At 37.5% G+C, this 23,977-nt stretch overlaps 1 protein-coding gene across 1 annotated transcript in view; it reads left to right on the forward strand.

Annotated features, from left to right (window-relative positions):
* The window catches only part of e (nonribosomal peptide synthetase ebony), a 126,997-nt gene that overhangs the window by 18,500 nt on the left and 84,520 nt on the right, over positions 1–23,977 (forward strand). Inside the window, exon 2 of the mRNA XM_089090889.1 lies at positions 7,306–8,608. Within this exon, the coding sequence (XP_088947015.1) occupies positions 7,564–8,608 (1,045 nt within the window). The 5' untranslated portion in view covers positions 7,306–7,563. The remainder of the gene's footprint in view (positions 1–7,305; positions 8,609–23,977) is intronic.

Consider the following 23,977-nt stretch of genomic DNA (forward strand, 5'->3'; position numbering starts at 1 on the left):
GGATTTCAAGCACCTATCTGCAAAAACGTGGGATTTTGCATTTTTTTGCCAGAAGAAAGATCACGGATGCGTGTTTATTTGTTTTGTTTTTTTTTCCCCAAGGGTGATCGTATCGACCCAGTGGTCCTAGAATATCGTGGGAGGTCTCATTGGAACGGAAATTAAAAGTTCTAGTGCCCTTTTTAAGTGACCAAAAAAAATGGAGGGCAACTAGGCCCCCTCCCACGCTTATTTTTTCCCAAATTCACCCGATCAAAATTTTGAGATAGCCATTTTGTTCAGCATGGTCGAAAATATGATAAATATGTCTTTTAGGATGACTTAATCCCCCGAAGTTCCCAGAGGGAGGGCTAAAAGTTATGAACTTTACCCAATGTTAACAGATAGTATTGGTTATTGGGAAGTATACAGAAGTTTTCAGGAGGTTTTTTTTCGGGTAGTGGGAGGGAAGGGTGGGTCCGGGGTTATGTTGGAGGATATGTTCATGAAGGCATGTTTAATGGGGGCAGGGAACGTGACATGAAGGGGGCGCCGGAGTTGCCAGCATTATTTATTGGTTATTGGGAAGTATACAACCATTTTCAGGAAGGATTTTTTCTGGAGGGGGGGGGGCTAGAGGAGGGGTTACTCTGGAGCAGAGGTTTGGGGAGGATATTCAGTTGGGGTAAGGTACATTTCTATGAAGGGGGCGCTGGATTTCCAAGCATTATTTAAAAAACGATCAGAAATTAAATAAAAAAAACAAGTTTTTTCAACTGAAATGTAAGAAGGAATATTAGAACTTAAAACGAACAAAAATTATAACATATGTGAGGGGGTTCTCCCCCAAGTCAATACCTCGCTCTTTACGCTACATTTTTTTTAGTGCTTTCAAAAGAGATATATATTCTAATTAAACGGCCTTTGTTTTTATGTTTTTTTTGAATCAAATTTTTTTTTAACTTTTGACTTAAAGAGCTTGTTATTGATTAAGGGGAGAAACCCCTCATATAAGTAATAACATATACGTAATAAAAAAAACAATAAAGAAACAATTGATAGGCTACGGCCCAATATTAATCAAAACTTTTAAAAACGGAATTTTGATGTCAATAAATGTATCAAAAGAATGTGTTTATAATGCTGATCCTAAATATATAAATTTTACTAAGTTTAGTATTACTCATCAAAGGCTACAAGCCTGAGAAAATTTACTCGATTTTTTAAAGAGGGGGGAAACATCCCCTACAAGTGAAAGAATTTTAATGAAAATCACGCCTTCAGATTCAGCATATTAGAAAACCCTTTTACATAGGTTTCAGACTCATATCTGCAAAAATCTGCAACTTTGTATTTTTTGCCAGAAGAAAAATATACGAATATAGATGTTAGTTACGTAAGTTAATTTGTAAAGATATCCATTTAGCAAAAGAAAAGTAAAATTCTTATGCAAATAAAAGCTGCATTAACTAAAAAACGATCAGAAATTAAAAAAAAAAAACAAGTTTTTTAAACTGAAAGTAAGGAGCGACATTAAAACTTAAAACGAACAGAAATTATTCCGTATATGAAAGGGGCTGTCCCCTCCTCACTGCCTCGCTCTTTACGCTAAATTTTGACTCTTTCTAACAAATTTATTTTTTAAAAAAATAAAAAACTTTAGCGTAACGAGCGAGGCGTTGAGGAGGGGACAGCCCCTTTCATATACGGAATAATTTCTGTTCGTTTTAAGTTTTAATGTCGCTCCTTACTTTCAGTTTAAAAAACTTGTTTTTTTTATTTAATTTGTATAGAGGATTGATGTATTATAGTAAATAACGAACAGTACTCCATAGTAACTGGAGTATTGAACTAAAATTTAATTTTCAATATAATGGTATGAGACTATTCAAATATCTCAAAGAAAATGAATTGAAACTTATAACATAAATGAGAATTTAAAAATCCATTTAACTTTTAACGCAGAATCTCTAAAGTTGTTATGTAAACTGCAAAAATATTTATGGTGTCTAGGCAATAATTCTAATTTTTTAATTGAAACTAGAAAAATACCTGAAAATTCAATAAGAAGTCTTATTTTATAGCAGTGTCTAGCTGCTAGTTGTTATTATATAAGGAATCGAAAAAGTTAATCATAAATTTTTTAATTATAATTAAAACAGTTAAATATATAACCAAGAACATCTCTAAGATTATCGTTGTGAATAACATTTTCGTTGTCAATGGATCAACTAATAAATATTTTGCCTTCTTCAATTGAATAGCTTAACTGAAAGGCTCCATTTGCACGAGCGGAAATTCTTCTTTTGATGGCACGACACAAATGATTCATACTACCAAACTCCTTGTATGGTAAGGGGATGAATGGATATTCAAATTAATTCGTATTTTCTATCTGTTGATCGGTAACGAGTGGTCAATCATTAGGTCTTACTTTTAGATAATATGTACAATCCTTTCTTAGGATACAATATGTATTTTTGAGAATGTAATCTACAAGAGCAACTTCATACCTTCCCTCAAATTTAATAGCAGGGGAGATTTTTGTCAAAAAATTGCTCGTTTTATTCAAATCGTCATAGTCAGGGTCAGAAACATTGGGACATGAATGTCACATAAAAATCGTTCGACATTATGAACGTCTTAAACGGCATCCAGGAATCGAAATCAGATTTTCATCCTACCAAGCAAGCAAGCAACTGTCGCTTACTCTTATGAGTTCATGTCTTTAATACCTTTTCAATAATGATAGATTTCACCCTTTCCAAATTTTTTTGCAACTCATAATCATAAGAACCGCCAAAAATCTCATCACCTTTCATATCATGAAGACAATACGTTATAGGTTTAGTGTCCAAGACCTTTGAAACTTTAAAAAGTTCAGTTGACCACAAGTAATTCCCTTTTCTAAAATGTTCTTTGTTTGATTGATTTGAACAGTATAACCAACATTAAATTTTTTTTTTTCCCCGCCTTTTCACTAGAATATTGTTTAAGGAAAAGTTTATAGTCACTATGATGAACTTCAATAAGGCTAACATCGGACAAGGATCGATGTAAACGTTGATTATAAATCGACATTATTTTATCTAAATCTTAAATAAATACAGCAGTATTTTTTAATGTACAACATTCTGAAATTTAAAGTCGAATAGTTGGTATGAAAAGCTCAGAAAATGCTGCTTTTATAGGACTATGACGATGATAGAGCATTGTATATTATTTCAATAAAACTGTTTTTACATGTGGATTATGAAAATTCACTTCCGCAATCTGTTTGGATTTTTCTATATGAATCTTGTTAAAAGATGGATTCAAGGGCATTAGGAACTCCATCACATCTCTTTGACCACAGTGGAATGGCATATGCATAGCGACTAAAACCACTGATTGTAATTAGAATGTACTTCTACGGTCTATTATGGCGTCTTGAAATCGCGTATAGAGTCAAAAGGTTGGTTGTAAAACATGCAGAAGGTAAAAGGCTTTAGTTTTTCGATAGTCATGACCTATGATTCCTATGATTTCGATGAAGAGTATAACTGGGCTCTTTTTGTAAATACACCTTTGCTAGCTTATTTTCAATTCCAGGAACTTTAGAAAGTGTAGTGGGAGAATTCAAACTTCACACTTCTCTACTATTTTCATAAAACCAATTCAAAACTTGATCAATTTTGAACTTAATAGTGGTGTGAAGCACCCGCTACCCTTTTCTGTACTAAATGATGTGGAAAGACACGTTCGTTGGATATACTTACCAGGCCCAATTGGCGTACTATTCAATGAAATATCTCGTGATATTTCTTGAAATTTTTCTTAATTGTTTTAAAACATGTTTATTCCCAATAAGACTTTTTGGAAAATTTGATGACTTTAAAAAATTATATAAATGTCAATCAACCGATTCAATTCTTTTACGATTTGCAATCAAATCTTATATCAAATTGATCAAATTGTATGGTTTGCCCTGTACTATCACTTTATTATCTTTCTCGTCAATTAGTTCAGTTTCAGCGAGATAAATCAAAAGTCTTTTACTTTGCTCACGATCGGATGCGGGAATAAGTCTAGAACCCTTGTTAATAAATCTTCTTCTTCTTTTTTTGGCTTTTTCAAAGTTTCAAAATTTTTAGTACTTTCAGGAGGTTGATCAATGACCATATGTACCCCCAGGGCATTACTTACAACGCCTGCCCCCGAACCCATGGGGGCTGTTTCGACACAAGAAACTTTGTTAATTGACCCTTAACTATTTTGAACACAATGGCCATCTCAAAATTTTTATCTGATGCATTTTGGGAAAAAAGAACGTGGGTGGGAGAGTATCTGCCGTTCGATCACTTTTGACTCTTAAAAAGTGAACTACAACTTTGAATTTCCAATCAAATGAGCCCCTTTTGAAGTTTTTTACGAGCATTCCTTCCACAAGTACCATATTTGCCCCGGAACATAACTTGCAACGCCTACCCCCGAGCCCTGGGGGACTTTGTTGACACTGTAGTTTTTGTTATCGGAACTTTGAACTATTTTTTAACAAAATATCCATCTCAAAATTTTTATCTGATGCATTTGAGGAAAAAGAAGGGGGCCTAGCTACCCTTGGATCACTTTTGACTTATAAAAAGTGAACTAGAACTTTTAATTTCCAACCAAATGAGCGCTCTTTGAAGTTTATACGAGCATTCCTCCGATAAAAGCCTTATATTCCCCAAGGACATAAATCACAACGCCTGCCCCCGGGCCCTGGGGTGGTGTCGATATTAGATTTTTGTCATCTGACCTTTGAACTACTTTTAACAAAATGGCTACCTCAAAATTATTATCTGATACACTTGGGGAAAAATGAACGTGAGGGGGGGGGCTGATCTCTTGTGACTCTAAAAAAGTGAAATAGAACTTATAATTTCCAATCAAATGAGCCCTCTCTGAACCTTTTACAGGAACCCATTCTATAAGAACCATATTTACCCCCAGCGCATAACTTACAACGCCTGACCCCGGACCCTCGGGACTTTTGTCGGCCCCGGAGTTTTGTTATATGATCTGTGAACTATTTTTGACAATATAGCTGCCTCAAAATTTTTATCGGATGTATTTGTGAACAAAGGGGTGTGGGGGAGGGCTAGTTGCCCTCCAATCACTTTGACTCTTAAAAAGGGCACTAGAAATCTCAATTTTCAGTCGAATGAGCCCCCTTTGAAGTTTATACAACGACCCTTTTCACACGAAATGCCTCTGGAAAAAATAGTAATAAAAAATAAAATATTGGAGCCGCATTGACTTTACTGTAGGCAACACTATAGCGCTGCCTCTGACAATAGAGACCATCTCATGAAACAAGGACATTTCCCACTATATGTTTTCTTGCTGTAAGTTCGATTTCAAAAGAGCCAAACTGACTTTAAAAAAATTCTGAGGTACTATCATAATAGCATGCCAGTTTGAAGCCTTTGGAATACTTTATCTGGTATTTTCTAGCTTCTAGTAACCACTGCGGAACAGTACCACATTTTAATTCAAAATGTTCAATATTTCGTTTTCTAAGGTTCTTAAATATTAACATGGATTTATGGCATTTTACACTGACTTTGAGAGTTTGAAAATTAGTTCCGAAGATATTTTAGTCATCACGAAGAAATACTAAGCAAGGCCATTGCAAATGACTCTAAAGTCACCATCTGAAAACAGTGGAAGGTTTTTAAAATGTATATTAGCAGAACCGAGTAAAAACAAAAAAAAATTTTGCACTAGATAGAATTTTGGCACAAGTAGGAGATGTCTCATATGAAAAAGCTCTCATCATCTAGCAAAATATCTTAAAATGGAGCAGTATACATTTCTGCTTTATTCAAGCATAAAAGCGAAATTTATACAAATTCAAAATGTTAAGAAAACTATGGTGGCTGCCCGAGTAAACAAGACTTGCGGCCCGAGAAATAAGACTTACAAACATTGTGGGGTATGGTTATAGGTCGGCTTACCTTTTACGCGCAGCAATTTTTGTGTGTTTTAAGTTTTGACTTTTCTCTTGCAATAATCAATTTCTATTTTTTTTATTTATTTATTCTTTTTTATAGAACTGAACTAGCCTTGAAGTTAATGAAATTAATGCAGACCTAAACATTCAACATTCCCACCCATAGGAGGTTTTAGAGGAGGAAAAGAGTAGGCACTTGCCCGGGCGCAGAAATATGGGCACATAATTTCAAATAAATAATCTAATGGTTATAATCATTATTTATTTGTATTAAGATAAAGTGGGGCACTGTTAATAAATGAAAATAATTATTAAAATATTAATCAATTAATAAATTAAAAATAAATAAAAATAATTAAATAATGCTAATTAAACAATTAAGTCCTAATAATAATTAAAATAATAAAAACATTTTGAATTAAAATAGTAAAAAATAAATTATTAATCAATTAATTAATTGAAAATAATGTGGCTAATAAATCAAAATTGTGTTAAAATTAGGGCTGACAATTTTGTGGGAATCAGGGGAGGGGGTGCTAATCAAAATTTTGAATCGGGTGCAAAAGAGGCCAGAACCAGCACTGGTCCTACTCTAATAACTACTTATATTCTATTTTTGCAGTTTAAGGTGAAAATATTTTTCTTCGTTTTTTGTATCGTAATTAATATATTTGTGTCAAGAACAAGGGCGTATTCCCCTCCCCATCCTCAGGCCCTTGTTCCCCCCCCCCGCTGAAATCTAAATTCTGCCAAAGAATCTTGTCAAAACTAAGATAAGCCTTCATAATTATAGCATCCAGACAAACAGGTCAGTTTTTCTTAGTATGCTATTGCCTTTGTGGTACTATATGGCTCATTTTTCCTTTTTCACTGTCATTTTCACTTGCTCCAACTTTGCCCCCTCCCTCCCTCCTCCAAGATTTTTGAAGAAATTGAGCCACTGGTCGAGAAACCAAGAAGATAAGGAAAAGTTAAATGTGATTAAATAGAAAGCATAATCGTGAAAAAAAATGTGTTGCGTTTTCAGTTTAGTTTCGCTACGGGGCCCTCTGAAGAGCTTAAGCTTCGGAGAAGTAGGAATGTGTGATTGGTATTTTATTTCATTTCGTGTGGCCAATTATCAGAAAAATAAAGCCAATAACTAGTACATGCAGGTTCCTTGGAAATTCATTAAGATAGAGCTAACGTTGCAGGGGGATGAAAAATATTAGAAATTATTAGAAGAATTTCTAGATTTTGAAAGAATAAGGCCAGAACGTTTAATTCACTCTGCAGGCTAGTGTGATATACTGTAAGACGGAGCTTTCATAATTTTTGTATGAAAATGAAATCCTAGATCTTTTTTTTAGGTTTTAGCACTATGATGAATGCGTCAATATCTGGTTTGAACAGAAGATAACACTGGATTAGAAAAAACCTACAAATTTTGGTTTCAAATTACGTCAGTCCAATAGAACGTGTCTGCACCTTTAGAGCCAGAGCGTAGATCTAATCATCATGATTGTTTCAAGTGTCAAATTTCTTCGTAATTAGAATTAAACGAATTTCCTGTGACGGACCACAAAAACAGAAATATTCTTGATCTCCTAGCTCAGTTCTATGCAAACATGGATGAGATAACAATATTACATGGCTTTGATTCGCAGTTTTTAGACTATGGTAGTGTAATTGATATTTTTGAAGAGACCGCGAGGAGAAATTCAGAAAAGACTGCTTTGATTTTTGCTGGTAAAGAGTTTTCTTATAGTGACCTGAACAGCAGAGCAGACAAAGTTGCAAGTGTTTTGTCTGCATTAAAGTTAAGTAAAAAGTCGAATTCTGACAATGATTGGTTAGTTGCAGTAAGTTTTCCCCATTCTGTTGATCTGATTGCCACTTTGATCGGGATTTGGAAATCAGGTTCGGCGTACGTACCGATAGAGCCAAGCTTCCCTGAAACGAGAATATCTCATATTTTGAATGATTCTCAACCTTTTTGTGTTTTAAAAACCGGAGACCAGCCAGCATTATCATCTGTTGCTGAAAGTTTGCAAATTACGGTAATCGAAATTGACTTGGACGGCAATACGAACAAGTTTGTCAAAACAGATACTGACATCCTTGAAGATCAAACCGGCATTGTTTTATACACATCGGGAAGTACTGGCACCCCAAAAGGAGTCCGAATTCCATTCAGGGCAATTATTGCAAGGTTGGCTTGGCAGTGGCGAGTTTTTCCATACAAATATGATGATGTTTGCTGCTTTAAGACTGCATTGACATTTGTTGATTCCGTTTCTGAAATTTTTGCACCGCTTCTAAAAGAGATACCAGTGGTTATTATACCAAAAGAAGTAGTAAAAGACCCAGAGGAGCTTGTTTTAATCTTGCAAAAGCATTTGGTGTCAAGGATTGTCCTTGTGCCAACTCTGCTAAGAAATATTTTAGCTGTTTTAGAGAATTTTTCAATACTTGAAAAATTGAGCTTCTGGGTATGCAGTGGGGAAACTTTAAGCTTGGATTTAGTAAATGACTTTTTCAACAGGTTCCCAAGTAAATACACGCTTTGTAATTTTTATGGTAGTACGGAAGTCATGGGTGATGTATCATATTTGACAATGAAGTCTTGGGAAGAAGCAAGTGAATCTCTTGTTGCCAGGAAGGTACCCATTGGTAAGTGAACAGTTTATTTAGTAGTTAATTTAAGTTACAATATTCACTGCTCCGTCGCTAAGAATCTCAAACTACAAATTTAGATTTTAAAAATTGAGTCTTACCTATAATAAATTACCGAATTTTTAAATGATTCTAACCATATTTTGTAAATTTTTCCTTATCATTGAAGCGGTTTCTCAGTGTATAGTACCGTGATTTCTGCGTATTAAGATGTCAAATTAAGATGTACGATTAAGATAGTGCGATTAAGATGTCAAATATAACAGAAACTATTATGTGGCTGACTATTCAGAGTGCAGTCTAGTAAAAACACCAGATTACTGTAGTTTCGGAAACGCATGCCCTTTGGATATTGCAGTTAACAATTACTATATAATAAACCCGGGGCTATATATCTGTGATGTTTCTTTGTCTATATGATTCCATGCCATCAAGATCACTGTTCGGGTAGAGCCAACCGTGGGCGCCCATAAGCTGAATTTCAGGGGGGGGCATGGTCTAATTGGCACTTTCAATGCTATATAATAGAAATCTCAGAACAAAAATATAAAACTAAGGCAGCATCATTCAGCCAGGGGGCGGGCACTCCCTGCCCCCCCCCCCTTATGGGCACCCATGGAGCCAACTGCATTCTCCCCCTTCGAGAGCAAGAATTCATAAATATATAAAAATTTCCAGCTAAATCAGGTCTAACAGATACTACAAAATCACAAAATACTACAAAATCACAAATATAATTCATGTACCCATTGCAATCCCCTCCCACTTCTTACCCCTAATTCACGGCTATAGCCCTAGGCTATAGGCTAGTCACAACTGCACTTATTTTTCTTTTAGTTCCGCATTATTTCCTTCATTATTTTTTCATGATGAGTTCGTTCATAAGTCAAAATGATACCAATTTGAAAAAAAAAATCAGAAAACATTTATATATAGGCGCTATATCTAGTTATCCGGGATGGGGGTGGAGGTGAGATTCAAATATGGCAGTAGTAGGCCTAACTACTATATTTGGAGAATATTGAATGGGAAATTAAACTATATGTTTCTTATTTTACAATCTGATTTCAGTTTTATGATAGAATGTTACTGTGACTATATGATTAATAAAGAAGAGCTCACTAGTGGTATTTTTTCCCTAACTCATTTTTGACAGAAAGTGTCAGACATCTTGAGTAAGACGCTACAAAGAGCACATAAGGAGAGTTTACAGCATTGTTTGTTTCTTGTGGATCCAAACATCTGACATTTATCAAACTCACTTAAACCTTGTGTCAGGAAAGTCGAACGAAAGTTAATAAAACCTGCTTGCAGGGCCATATTGTTGCAAAATAAGTTAAAAATTCATTAATAGCAATTTCATTAACAAATGAATTAACAAATGAGGGAAACTAAGGAGTGATGTTTATATTGCGACACAGAGTTGAATTCTCAACTGTTACTTATAAATTACCACTGTTGCTTATAATATTACTAATAATTTACTATGATGTGGGGTCACAGAAAGATCACCGCGTTTGCTATGATATCGCTTACTGTGTGTTGTATATAGAAGTGTTTACATGCGATGGAATTGTTTGAATTTATTATTGAAAACGTGGAAAGTCGGAGGGTCAAATCGTACTACTTTTAGTATGTTTATTAACTTTTTAATATTATATTTTATTACCTGAAACTTTTATATTTTAAATTTAGGCCCATTTCTGATCCTTTCATATTATTACATTATACCGAGGCAGGGGCGAATACATTTTTATTGGGGCACAAGAGGGGTGTATATTCGGATGATCAAGAGGCATAGGATATACAATTATTTTTTTCACATTATTTGGGGGCAACTTCCCCCTTGCCCCCCTCCAAAAAATACAACGCCCCTGTACCGAGGCTTATTAGCTTCGTAGATTGTTAGTTGACAAAAAAGTTCAGATATACACATAAATGCGCCATGGAATAACATCTTGCCGTGGTAAGACGCTCGATGTCTTCAGTGAGCCTTTATAGTCCAATCGAGCATCCCTTATCCGACTTACCCGGTGCACCAACCTTCCCGGATGTGATCTGTAAAAGACACTAACAAATACTTATCCAGCAACTTGTCAACGTAATCACTATACACAACTAGGCAAATAACAACATTAAACAAGTGTACTCAATTATAAACCTAGCTTATTTACAGATCCCTGAAGGTGTACCACATTCCACGATTACTGTCCCTTTTTATTCTCTGCCTATAATTCTAAATGCTTTTAATTTCTGAAAACATTGAATTTTTGTTTACATCACAGTACACATATCTAGATGGTACGATCAAACTGAGAAATATCTGTCACCTAGTGTCTCCGCTAGACCCTGGCGCCGCGCCGATGAGGGAAGACCGGCGGCGACGGGGCCAAAAACAGCGCGCCGCGCTGCCGGTAAGACATCGGCGGTGCGCCGCCGGTAAGATGTCGGCGGCGTGTCGCCGGCACGATTAATGTTGATCGCAAACATTAATGTTTTTATCAGTCTTTCTCAAATCACAGCTTAAATTTACAACAGATTCGAGCCTATTCATGGGTTCAAAACTTCACAAGTCGCTGGCTGAAAACTGGTCTTCTTCGTTATTCATCAAGAGAAGTAGAAATCTGGTAGAAACGAAATGGCTGTGGCGTTTCAGGATCCTCGCATAATAGTTGAAATATCTATTAGCTATGTATTCTTAACATAAATAATTATCAAATTAGTAGTTTTTTTCATCGAACATTACTGCATACAAAACTTCAAATAACGTGTTACAAAATTCGTCAGTTATCTGGGTAGAACCTTTGAATTTAAGTTTGACATTAGAAGCTTAATTTTTTCATAATGCCCTTTGCCAATATCTGCTTTGTCACCTTTAAAAACAATTGAAATGGGCGACTTTGATATTGATTGTTTTTTTTTGCTCTTTTAGATTCCTAAAAAAGCCTTTCTTGTATTAAAAATGGGTTTTAATAACAATTAAAAAAAAAATACATCAAGTATAACTCACGAAAATCTTGTTAATTTTTGAATTATCATAGGGGTTGGACAAAGATGTTGTACGGAGTATTTTTGCTTGGCTTCTTCCATCTTTAATTTACATGTGTTGATTGATATTTCAAAACATTATCCAACTGTCGAAATGTACCATACATAAAACACAAAACAATATTTACAATACACAAAAGAACATACAATTGCAAGCAGAAATATATGTAAAACACAAAAAACGCATCAACCTGTCCTACCGATTTTTTCCACTATCATTTATAATAATTTTGAATAGGAAAACTTAAAATTTCACCTTTAAAAATAATCTAACATCAGTTCCCAATAACGAAATGTGGATGACCCACCTCAGTACTGGAAGGAAACTAGAAGTTAATTTCCAATCAATGTGTCAGTCTCAACCAATTAGCTTGGCCGAACTTAAATGAATTTATATAATGAACGATATCAGAAAATTGAACAGCTTTTCGAAGAGCATGCATAGCAATTCAACGTAATCTTGTATGATTCGAATATGTTTCTCAATGAAAACATTATGACGTTAGAAACTTTTAACTAAGACAGTGAACTTTCAGAAATTTTTCTTAGGGCTATTCTCATTGAATTTCCTTTCTTTTAAGATCGTGGCAACGCGTGACGGGTAAGCTGGTATACTAATGAAAGTCCAAATATTAGTATGTGTAAAACAAAAAGTATTTTTTTAAATAGTGTGGAGGGACAAACAATCTAGGGGTCAACTGGTCGAAAAAAATTCCTTCAGTCAAACTTGGAAGTCTATTCTAACTGCGGGATGTGGCTATAATTTTCATGAATAAAAATCAACTTATCCACTTTGTGTGGACTGAGGCTGCTTTCAATAAGAAAATTCAAAATATTATTATTTGAATATAATGATTCCCTACCCCCCCCCCTCTGGACACCACCTTGATAGAATACCGTCTCTGCTTTAATTTAAAAAAAACAAATTTTTGACATCCCTGCTTTCAATATAAAAAAAAATAGTACTATCACTTAAATATAATAACTCCCTATGCCCTCCCTCTGGATGCCATCTTGATAGGATACCGTCTCTGCTTTAAATTAAAAAAAAAAACATTTTGGCATCCCTGCTTTCAATAAAAAAAATTCAAGATATTATCATTTAAATATAATGCTTCCCTAACCCCCCCCCCCCCACCTGGATACCATGCACCTTGATAGGGTACCTTCTCTGCTTTAAATTAAAAAATAATTAACTTTTTGGCATCCCTGCTTTAAAAAATAAATAAATTTGACATACTATCATTTAAATATAATATCTCCCTATCGCCCCCCCTCCTCGATAGAATATCGTCTCCACTTTAATTTAAAAAAAACTTTTTGGCATCCCTGCTTTCAATAAAAAAATATCAAGGTACTACCACTTAAACATAATAACTCCTTATGCCCCCCCACACTTCTGGATACCGTTTTGATAGGATACCGTCTCTACTTTAAATTAAAAAATAACTTTTTTGCATCCCTGCTTTCAATAAAAAAATATCAAGGTAATATGACTTAAATATAATAACTCCCTATGCCCCCCCCCCCTATGGATACCATCATCATGATAGGATACCGTCTCTGCTTTAAATAAAAAAAAATAATTAACTTATTGGCATCCCTGCTTTCAAACAAAAATTCGAGGTATTATCATTTAAATATGATAGCTCCTAACCCCCCCCTCCCTCTGGATACCACCTTGCTAGGATACCGTCTCAGCTTTACATTAGAAAAATAATTTATTTAATAATTAACTAGGTCACTATATGGTTCAAACAAACACGCGAAATAACTTTAAACAGCTTAGTGTTCCTTGAAAAAAAATTGAGGGTATGAGTAAAGGGGTACGAATACAACAACAAAAAATGCGAAATTATCCAGATATACCTCGAACTATTGGAAAACTGAGTCATAGATTCGCCGTGGTATTCAATAAGATCCAAAGAATCTAATTAAAAGGGAGCACACACAAAAACAATTTAGGCCAGTAGCCTGTGAGAAATCGCAAAATACCCAAGACAATTAACAAGTCCCAATGGAGGGCCCTGGGTCTATCAAAATATTTCAATGGTTTCCCAGGGAATTTGATAGTATTTTTTTCCATCTCCGCTTTAAATGAAAAAAAAAATATCTTTTTGGCATCCCTGCTTTCAATATAAAAAATGAGGTATTATCATTTAAAAATTATAGCGCCCTATCCCCCCCTATAGGCAATCATTTACAATTTTTTTATGAATCATATTTTTGGGGTAACTTCGGTTTCAATCTTTAATTCCCCAACCTTGTAAATAGCTTAGTCTATAGCTAAATTTTTTATCAGTAAAAGGTTTTATTTTTTTTTGGTGGGGGGGGGGGTAACATATTTTCAGACAGAAGATTATATTTTCTTTAATACATCAAGCATTCAACAATTGAGTATTAAACATTAAAAAAATCTTATCTAAAAACAGCAAAAGAAAAAAAATTCTGCAAACTTACAATTCAGCTGTAGAAACGATCTTTCTGCTATCAATTTCAAAATCAAACTGTAGTGAATGTTGTGTTCTATAATTCTATTCAACTTGAAAATAAAATTCTTGACTACGAATGATGTAAGGAATTGCAAGTGGAAAACTGGATTCGAAATGATTTAAACTCATTTCATAAAGACGATACTTTTTTTGTCAACATATGAAGAACTGTTTATATTGCAATATTTGCAATGCAATTGCATATTGTATCTGTCTGGTTTTTATGCAAAGTAACAGGAGACGAAAATTAACAAACCAGAGAGTAGTGAAGAATTACGGTATGCAAAGTAATATTTGGCAGGGAAAGTCACTGATGATAAATCGCTAGGGATGGCACCGTGATTGCGTGATTTTCGGGGATTCGGCGAACCAAATTTTTCGGGGTGACGCATAGATTTTCGGGGAAGTACTCGAAAATTTGGGGATAGTGCAAGCCCTGCTTGATTTCTAATCAGGAAAATCGAAATACTAAACCACACGAGAAGGAAAAGCTCCGACTTTGCGGTTGACGCAATAAAGAATTGCCGCAAAATTAATTTAAAGTTGACCGAACGCCGCCGCCTTTGCCGGAGGTGGCGCGCCTGTGGCACGCCGGCGGTGTTGCAACACTTTGGCGGCGTTCCACCGGGCCTTTTGTCGGCGGTGTTCGGTCGATCCGCCGGCACGGCGCCGGGGTCTAGTCTCGGCGCGTATAAAAACTCTTCCCATTCCATTTCCTTTGTTTAAGCGATTTATCGTATATTTCTCAGTAGCGCGATCAACTTTAAAAAATGGTGCGAAACTGTATTATTTATGATTGCGAAAGCAGAAAGAAAAGGGGTGATCCGGCGAAGTGGTTTGTTACTGTCCCTTCTCACTGGTATGGCTTATGACCTGACTGAGGGACGAATCCAGAATTTCTAAGAGGGGGGTTCGTATTAAATTTTAGTATTTATGGAAATTTGTTGCTAATTTCTTATCAGCGCTGCAACAGGGAAACACCCAGAATTTCAAAAATAGTGGGAGATTTCATAATGCTAGATAGTAGTATTGCGCCATGGAGCATTAAAACTTTTTTCTTCTAAGTAAGGGAAAATAATCCTTTGAATTTTTCTTCTTATATACTCTTGTTTTACCATAAAAATGTCCTTCGAAATTTGACGTAGGATCTTTGTTTTTCTTCTAACAACTGGTGGAATAGTCCTATCCAAGAAAATACCAAAACGTCTTTTAAAAACTGTTTGTCGTGAGATTCCTAGTGAGCTTTCAGGAAATTGAAGGACATCAAAAGAAACGTACTCGTACTATAAGAAGAATATAAAGATATGCTTGTTGTCATTATTGTTGAAAATATTCTGCCACGAACTTGCAAATTATGTAAAACTTCTCACCAGAAACCATTTTTTGTGACTCATTAAGTTAACCCTTACGATTCTTTTCATTTTCTTTCCAGTTTCGGGCTACGGGCAAGTTTGTTATAAAACTTAGAATGTTTCAGAATTGTGATAAGATTAGTTATAATTATTTAATCATTCTAGTTACCACGTTTTTTTTGTCGGTTGCTAATCAAACTTTGTTTTGTCATTTTGGAGCCAGAGGGAGGGGGATATGGCCCCTCACTAGATCCACCAATGGCCCTGCTTGCATAATTTGCGGTAGCTTAATTATTAACTCTTAATATGAGATATCACAATACTTTTGCAGATACCAAAACAATGATTTCAATCATGTGCATTTCTAGGATTTTATTTTTGAGAAAGGTAGGGGGTTGAGGGTTTTTTCTTTTTGTTTTGATTATATCCTTAATGAGCTCCTCAGTACTGCAGACAATAGAAATCAAACCAATATAAATAAACATATGCGTAAGAAGGAAGTGATTAATTTAATTTAGTTGCGAGTCTGCATTCATGCCGACCACATAATTTCCCTTTGAGAAAAAATTGATAAAACTATGGAACTGAAATATCAATGCGAAGCGCCAAATTTCCTAATCAAATGTCATCACGTTATGGCATTGTTCAAATAAAACTTATTTTTACCTTGCTTAGCCTTATAAATTAGTTTTTCGTTTCCCTTTCCACTCTCAAAGCAATGTTATCTTTACCTTTTGCATTATATCAACCAGACCAATTATTTTTCTTTTTTATCTCTTCAACGTTTTGCATTCTTCCTTATCCCCTAGACACTGTCTTATTTCTTTTCCTATTCTCCAGGCTGTGAATACCGATGCCACATGCGTGTCTACCCATGAAAAATCTAATATTGCTTATTTTTCCCTTGGTTTAAAAAGATGTTTTAGATGTTCTCCGGAGCAGTGATGCCAGGTGCCTGACTTTAGATAGCGCACCGAGAGAGGCGAAAATGCGCTATCGGCGCATTTTCGCTATATATATTTTGGTTTGAGTTTGAAATTCAGGATAAATTATATCTTGCAGGGAATAGTGCAAATAAAAACGGAAACTCAGAGACAATTTTACCAGATAGTGTGAATTTTGCTTTCCAGAATACTAGAACTCAAAAGTCGTAGGATTCAGTCTTCATTGACAGATTTTGGCACCATATTCCGAAAACTGAAACAGTGAATAATTTTTGACTGATTAAATGCGCTTTTGTGGTCGAAATTTTCTGTTCTCAGTCTCTGGTTTGACAAGAAAGATATTTTCCTTAGTTTTCTGGCATATCAGAGAATTAAATAAAAAAGAGAATTAAAGAAGATCTAACAAAAAATAACTTGCCAATATCTAAGGTGGGATTTTGCATTACTTTCTGGCTAATATGCTAAATTATTCCCTATCAACAATAAAAACTGTGATGAAAGAAATAAAAAAAGAAATTGGTACTCAGTATACTGGTCTTGCAGTATAGATACTACTACTACTAGTAACAACTCACGGCAGCACCAAGCCACCTGAGGCCAACACAGCTACGCACGCTCGCTCCTCCTCCATCCCAAACTATTTAAAGCCTCCCTTTTTACACCCGCCCACAAAGCTCCCATTTCCTTCAAATCTTTCTTTATGACGTCCTGCCACCTTAGACGAGGACGACCTACTTTCCGTTTAGCCCTAGACGGTTGGCCGAAGGGAGCAATCTTCAGCAATCTGTCATCATTCATCCGCACAACGTGTCCTAGCCAAGTCAGCCTTTCTTTCATTGTAGCCCTAGAGAGCGGTATTGAACCAAATTTTTCGTATAGCCTATTATTTGAAACACGGTCAGTCAGCCGGGTACCCAGAACAATCCTTAAGCAATTTCTCCGGAAAACATCAAGCAAATCTTCGTCCGATTTTCGGAGCGTCCATGCTTCAGAGCTCTATTTGACTACTGCCATCACTGTAGCTTCTAATATCCAAACCTTGGTTTGCAGACTAAACTTCCTACTCTTCCAAACTTTTTTTAACTGTGAAAAGCCTTCTTGAGCCTTGGAAGTTCTACTTTGGACATCTTCAATGCTCCGGCCGTCTTTACCAATTATGTTACCAAGGTAAGTGAAGCTGCACAACTGATCAATCTTTTCATTACCCAACGTCACCTTTTCATCTTCACTTATACCTAGCCTTAGTGACGTAGTGTTCTTAATATTAATTTTCAAACCTATTCTAGCACCCTGAACTCGCAAAACCTCTAAAACTTCATTCATTTTGCTGACCCTTTTATCTAGGATGCTTAAATCATCAGCATAATCTAAGTCCAGGAGACTTTTTTCTCCGTATTTGATTCCGTGGTCTCTCATTACCTTTCCTGTGCTCCTTAAGATAAAGTCCATCAAAATAATCCATATAAATGGGGATAGAACACAACCTTGCCTTATTCCTGATTTAATACGAAACCAGCTACTAAACTCATTTCCTATCTTAACCGCAGCAGTGTTATTCTTGTACATAGCACTAACCACTTTAATGTATTTGTCTGGTATACCATACTAGGATAAAAACTTTACTAAAGCTCTTCTATCAACAGAATCGAACGCTTGCTCATAAACTATAAAACTGAGAGCCAAAGGTGTTTGAAAACTCGGGCACTTCTCAATTATTAGCCTAAGAGTGAAAATTTGGTCGACATATCCTCTACATTTTCTAAAACTGCACTGTTCTTCACTGTTCTTCTCTTAAAACGTGGAAGTTAAAGGCGCATTTGATAAAGATAACTAATAGATAGGATTTTCTAATGTAGAACTAATGAGAAGCGTGAACCTTGAAGGTCACATCTCTCCAAAATGTTATTTAGGTAAGTGATATAAGAGTTAACTTTTTTATACAATGTTTTTATGACATTGCAATTCTAAGCTGCGAAAAGATTAAATTCTCAAACTTATTTATGAGAACAAAATGTTTCGTAGATTTCAAAATATAAATTAGAACGACAAGAACGACCAAGTAAAAGATAAGAAATTAGACCGGTTTTCCTTTTAATGAACTTCGAATTACTTTTGTACGTTTTTTAATCATATATGTATCTATCTTCGACTAGTATTCAAGATCATTTTCAAAGTTAAACAGCAAACTTTCCTTCTATACCCCTCAAAATTTCTTCAAGAGTTTCATCTTCATTTTCATTGTCATTGGATGGTTTGTTGATGTCATATATGTCTGTGGTAAATTTATTTGCCATAGCGAGTGTAGGATCAAAGTCTCTGCAGTACTTTCCTTGGCAATTTAGCCTAAGTCGGATGGTCACAGAAGAGTTAAGCATTTTAAGCTGTATCCTGTTTCAAATTTTGTACTTGAGAAGATTCATAACAGAAAACACTCTCTCGACGAAGGGGTTGCTGATGGGTAAGCTTGAGACAGAAAGAGCTGCTTGAGTTATGTCGAACAAAGGTCAGCTTTTCCCACTCTTTTCTGTATTTTTTTGTCAAAATTTGACCACTTTCCCATTTGGTTTTTCACGCTAAGGATAATGCTCGCTTCAATAATTTAAAATTTAGGTCGTCATGGAGCCTGGAATGTGACATGAGAATACCAGTAGAGATGGGGGTCCGACTCGTGTCACGCACCCCTGCTGCCACCTACAACTTTTTTTGCACCCCATATATGGGCATAGCCTCCCTAGGGAGAAAGATTGCGTAATTGGTCAATGACCTCTTTTTTCAAGGTCGATTTATTTGATGTTTCTATGTGTGATAACTCCGGGACGAAGGTTGCACATGCGCATTGAATTCTAACGGGAACAGTTTTATTGATCTAGGACTCGAGGGGGAAGTGAATTTCCGAGAACTTGATTGCGTAATCAAAGTGTGTCAACAACAACAACAACATCGACCTTGACATTCTCTGAGAGCGTGCACTTACAACAACAACAACATCGACCTTGGAACACCTGTGCTGTCGACCTCAATTCACCTATCGTGAATCAATAATTCCCCTTAGAAACAACAAATTAATTTCCCCTTTCTTGACAGATCAATCAATCAATGACATCATCTGTCAGACTTTAAAAATTTTCGCCTAGAAACATTTCTCCAGGAATAGATCCAAATCATTAATGTCTTTGCCTCGGGAACAGTTCTACTGGTCGAACTCCAAAAGATATTAATAACCAAAGGCCATGGGAACAATTCTCCAAGAAAGATCTTAGCGATGAAATGTTTTAGCGCGCGAAAAGGTTTCTTATTAATTTGAAATGCATTAGCGCAGAGATGTCAATAACAAAGGAACACGCTGAATTTACGTTTAGGGATTATTTGGGCGAAACCGTTTTAGACAGGTTATGGAACTATTTTGGCGAAACAGATAGAGACATTTTAAAAGAAGATTTTTGAAGAGATTTTAGAAGAGAATTTAATGGTGAAACTCTGTGGTCGTTATAATACACAAGTTTCATTTGAACAGTGTTGTGAGGTCCTCTAACCCAACCCCAAAGGGTTCCAATCCTCCTACCCAACCCTGAAGGAAGTCCCCGGTCCTCAAAGGCCCCCCAAGCTCACAAAGGATCACCGGCGCCCCCAAAGGTCCCCCCCGAACCCCCAACGCCATCCCCGGGCCCCCCACCGGCCATAGTTAAAGACCTTCAGTTGTTGTGATTTTAAAAGTTATTCTTTTTTTTTCTAAAATCATCGCCTAAAATGCCTCAAACTGTTTCACCCAAAGAGACACATACACAGAGACACACACACAGAGACACAAACACAGACAAACACACAGAGACACACACACAGAGACAAAAACACACAGACACAAACACACACAGACACACACACAAACACACACACACACAGACACACACACACACAGACACACACAGAGACACACACACACAGAGACACACACAGAGAGACACAGACACAGAGACACACACACAGAGACACACACAGACACACACACAGACACAGACACAGACACAGAGACACACACACACACAGAGACACACACACATACACACACCGCCACCCAAATACCGACATACCCACAGAGACACAAACACACAGACACAACCTAACAGACACACACACACAGAGACACACACACAGACACACACACACATACACAAACACACATAGACACACACAAAGAGTCACACACACACAGTCACACACACAGAGACACACACACAGAGAAACACACACAGAGACACATACAAAGAGACACAAAAAGAGAGACAAAAACAGAGACACACACACAGAGACAAACACACAGAGACACACACACAGAGACACACACACAGAGACACACACACAGAGACACACACACAGAGAGACACAAACACACAGAGACACACACACACAGAGACACACACACAGAGACACACACACAGAGACACTCACACACAGAGACACAGACACAGAGACACAGACACAGAGACACACATACAGAGACACACACACACATAGACACACACACAGAGACACACACACACACACCCACACACACACACACACACAAAGACACAGACACACACACAGAGACAAACACACACAGACAGACAGACAGAGACACACACACAGACACAGACACACAGAGACACACACACACACAGAGACACAGACACAGAGACACACACACAGAGACACACACACACAGAGACACACACACACAGAGACACACACAGAGAGACACACACACACAGAGACACAAACACAAAGAGACACACACACACAGAGACACACACACAAAGACACACACACAGAGACACAAGACAGAGACACACAATCAGAGACACACACACAGAGACACACACACACAGAGACACACACACAGAGACACACACACACACACACACACACACAGACACACACACAGACACACACACACAGAGACACACACACACACACAAACACACACAAACACACACACAGAGACACACTCAGAGAGAAACACGCAGAGAGAGACAGACACACAGAGACACACACAGACAGACAAACACACACACAGACACACATAAACACAGAGACACAAACACATACAAACACACACATATAAACACACACAGAGACACACACACACAGACACACACACACAGAGACACAAACACAGAGACACACACACACAGACACACACACAGAGACACACACACAGAGAGACACAAACAAAGACATACACACAGAGACACACACACAGAGACACACACACAGAGTCACACACACAGAGACACACACACACATAGACACACACACACAGAGACACACACAGAGAGACACACACACAGAGACACACACACAGAGACACACACACAGAGACACACACACAGAGACACACACAGAGACACACACACACACAGACACAAACACACAGACACAAACAGAGAGAGACACACACAAAGAGACACACACACAGAGAGACACACTCAGAGACACAAACACAGACACACAAACACAGAGACACACAAACAGAGACACACAGACAGAGACACACACACAGAGACACAGACACAGAGACACACAGACAGACAGACACACACACAGAGAGCCACAAACCGAGACCCACACACACACACAGACACACACAGAGACACACACACAGAGACACACACACAGAGACACAGACACAGAGACACAGACACAGAGACACACATACAGAGACGCACACACACACACAGACACACACACACACAGACACACACACAGAGACACACACACAGAGAGACACACACACACACAAACACACACACACTGACACACACACACAGATACACACACAGACACACACAAACAGAGACAAACACACAGAGACACACACACAGAGACAAACACACTGAGACAAACACATAGAAACACACACACACAGAGACACACACACAGAGACACACACACAGAGACACACACAAACAGAAACACACACCCACACACACACACACAGACACACACACAGAGAGACACAGACAGAGAGACACACACACAGACACACACACACAGACAGACACACACAGAGACACAGACTGACAGACACACACACAGAGAAAGACATAGAGATACAAAGAGAGATAGACACACACAGAGAGAGACACACACAGAGATACACACACTCAGAGACACACACAGAGAGACAGACACAGAGACACAAACACAGAGACACAGACACAGAGACACACACACACTGAGACACAAACACAGAGACACACACACAGAGACACACACACAGAGACACACACACAGAGACACACACACACAGAGACACACACAGAGACACACACAGAGACACACACACAGAGACACACACACAGAGACACACACAGAGAGACACACACACAGACACACACACACAGACACACACAAAGACAGACACACAGACACAAACATAAACACACACAGACACACACACAGAGACACACATCCAGATACACACAAACAGAGACACACACAGAGAGACACACACACAGAGACACACACACAGAGACACACAAACAGAGACACACACACAGAGACACACATACCGAGACAGACACACACACACAGAGACACACACACAGAGACACACACACAGAGACACACACACAGAGACACACACTCAGAGACACACACACAGAGACACACACACAGAGACACACACACAGAGACACACACACAGAGACAAACAATCACAGACACACACACACAGACACACATACAGAGACACACATACAGAGACACACACACACACAGAGATACTCACACAGAGACACACAGAGAGACACACAGAGATACACACACACAGACACAATGACACAGAGACAAAGACACACAGACACACAGACAGAGAGACACACACACAGAGACAAACAGAGAGAGAGAAACACACACAGAAGCAGACACACAGACAAACACACAGAAACACACACACACACACAGAAACACACACACACACAAACACACACACACACACACAGAGACACACACACAGAGAGACTGACTCAGAGACTCACACACACAGAGACACACACACAGAGACACACACACAGAGACACAGAAACAGAGACACAGACACAGAGACACACACACAGATACACAGACACAGAGACACAGAAACAGAGACACACACACAGAGACACACACACAGAGACACACACTCAGAGACACACACAGAGACACAGAAACAGAGACACATACACAGTGACACAGACACAGAGACACACACACTGAGACACACACACAGAGACAAACACACAGAGACACACACACAGAGACACACACACAGAGACACAGACACAGAGACACACACACAGACACACACAGAGACACACACACAGAGACACAGACACAGAGACACACACACAGAGACACACACACAGAGACACACAGAGACAGAGACACACACACAAAGAGACACATACAGTCAGACACACCCACAGAGACACAGACACAGAGACGCACACAGAGAGACACACCCAGAGACACACAAACAGAGACACACACACATAGACACACACACACAGA

Source organism: Artemia sp. Qi Xiang Cuo, chromosome 6, assembly GCF_049724085.1.
Source record: "Artemia sp. Qi Xiang Cuo chromosome 6, ASM4972408v1, whole genome shotgun sequence".
NCBI lineage: Eukaryota > Metazoa > Arthropoda > Branchiopoda > Anostraca > Artemiidae > Artemia > Artemia sp. Qi Xiang Cuo.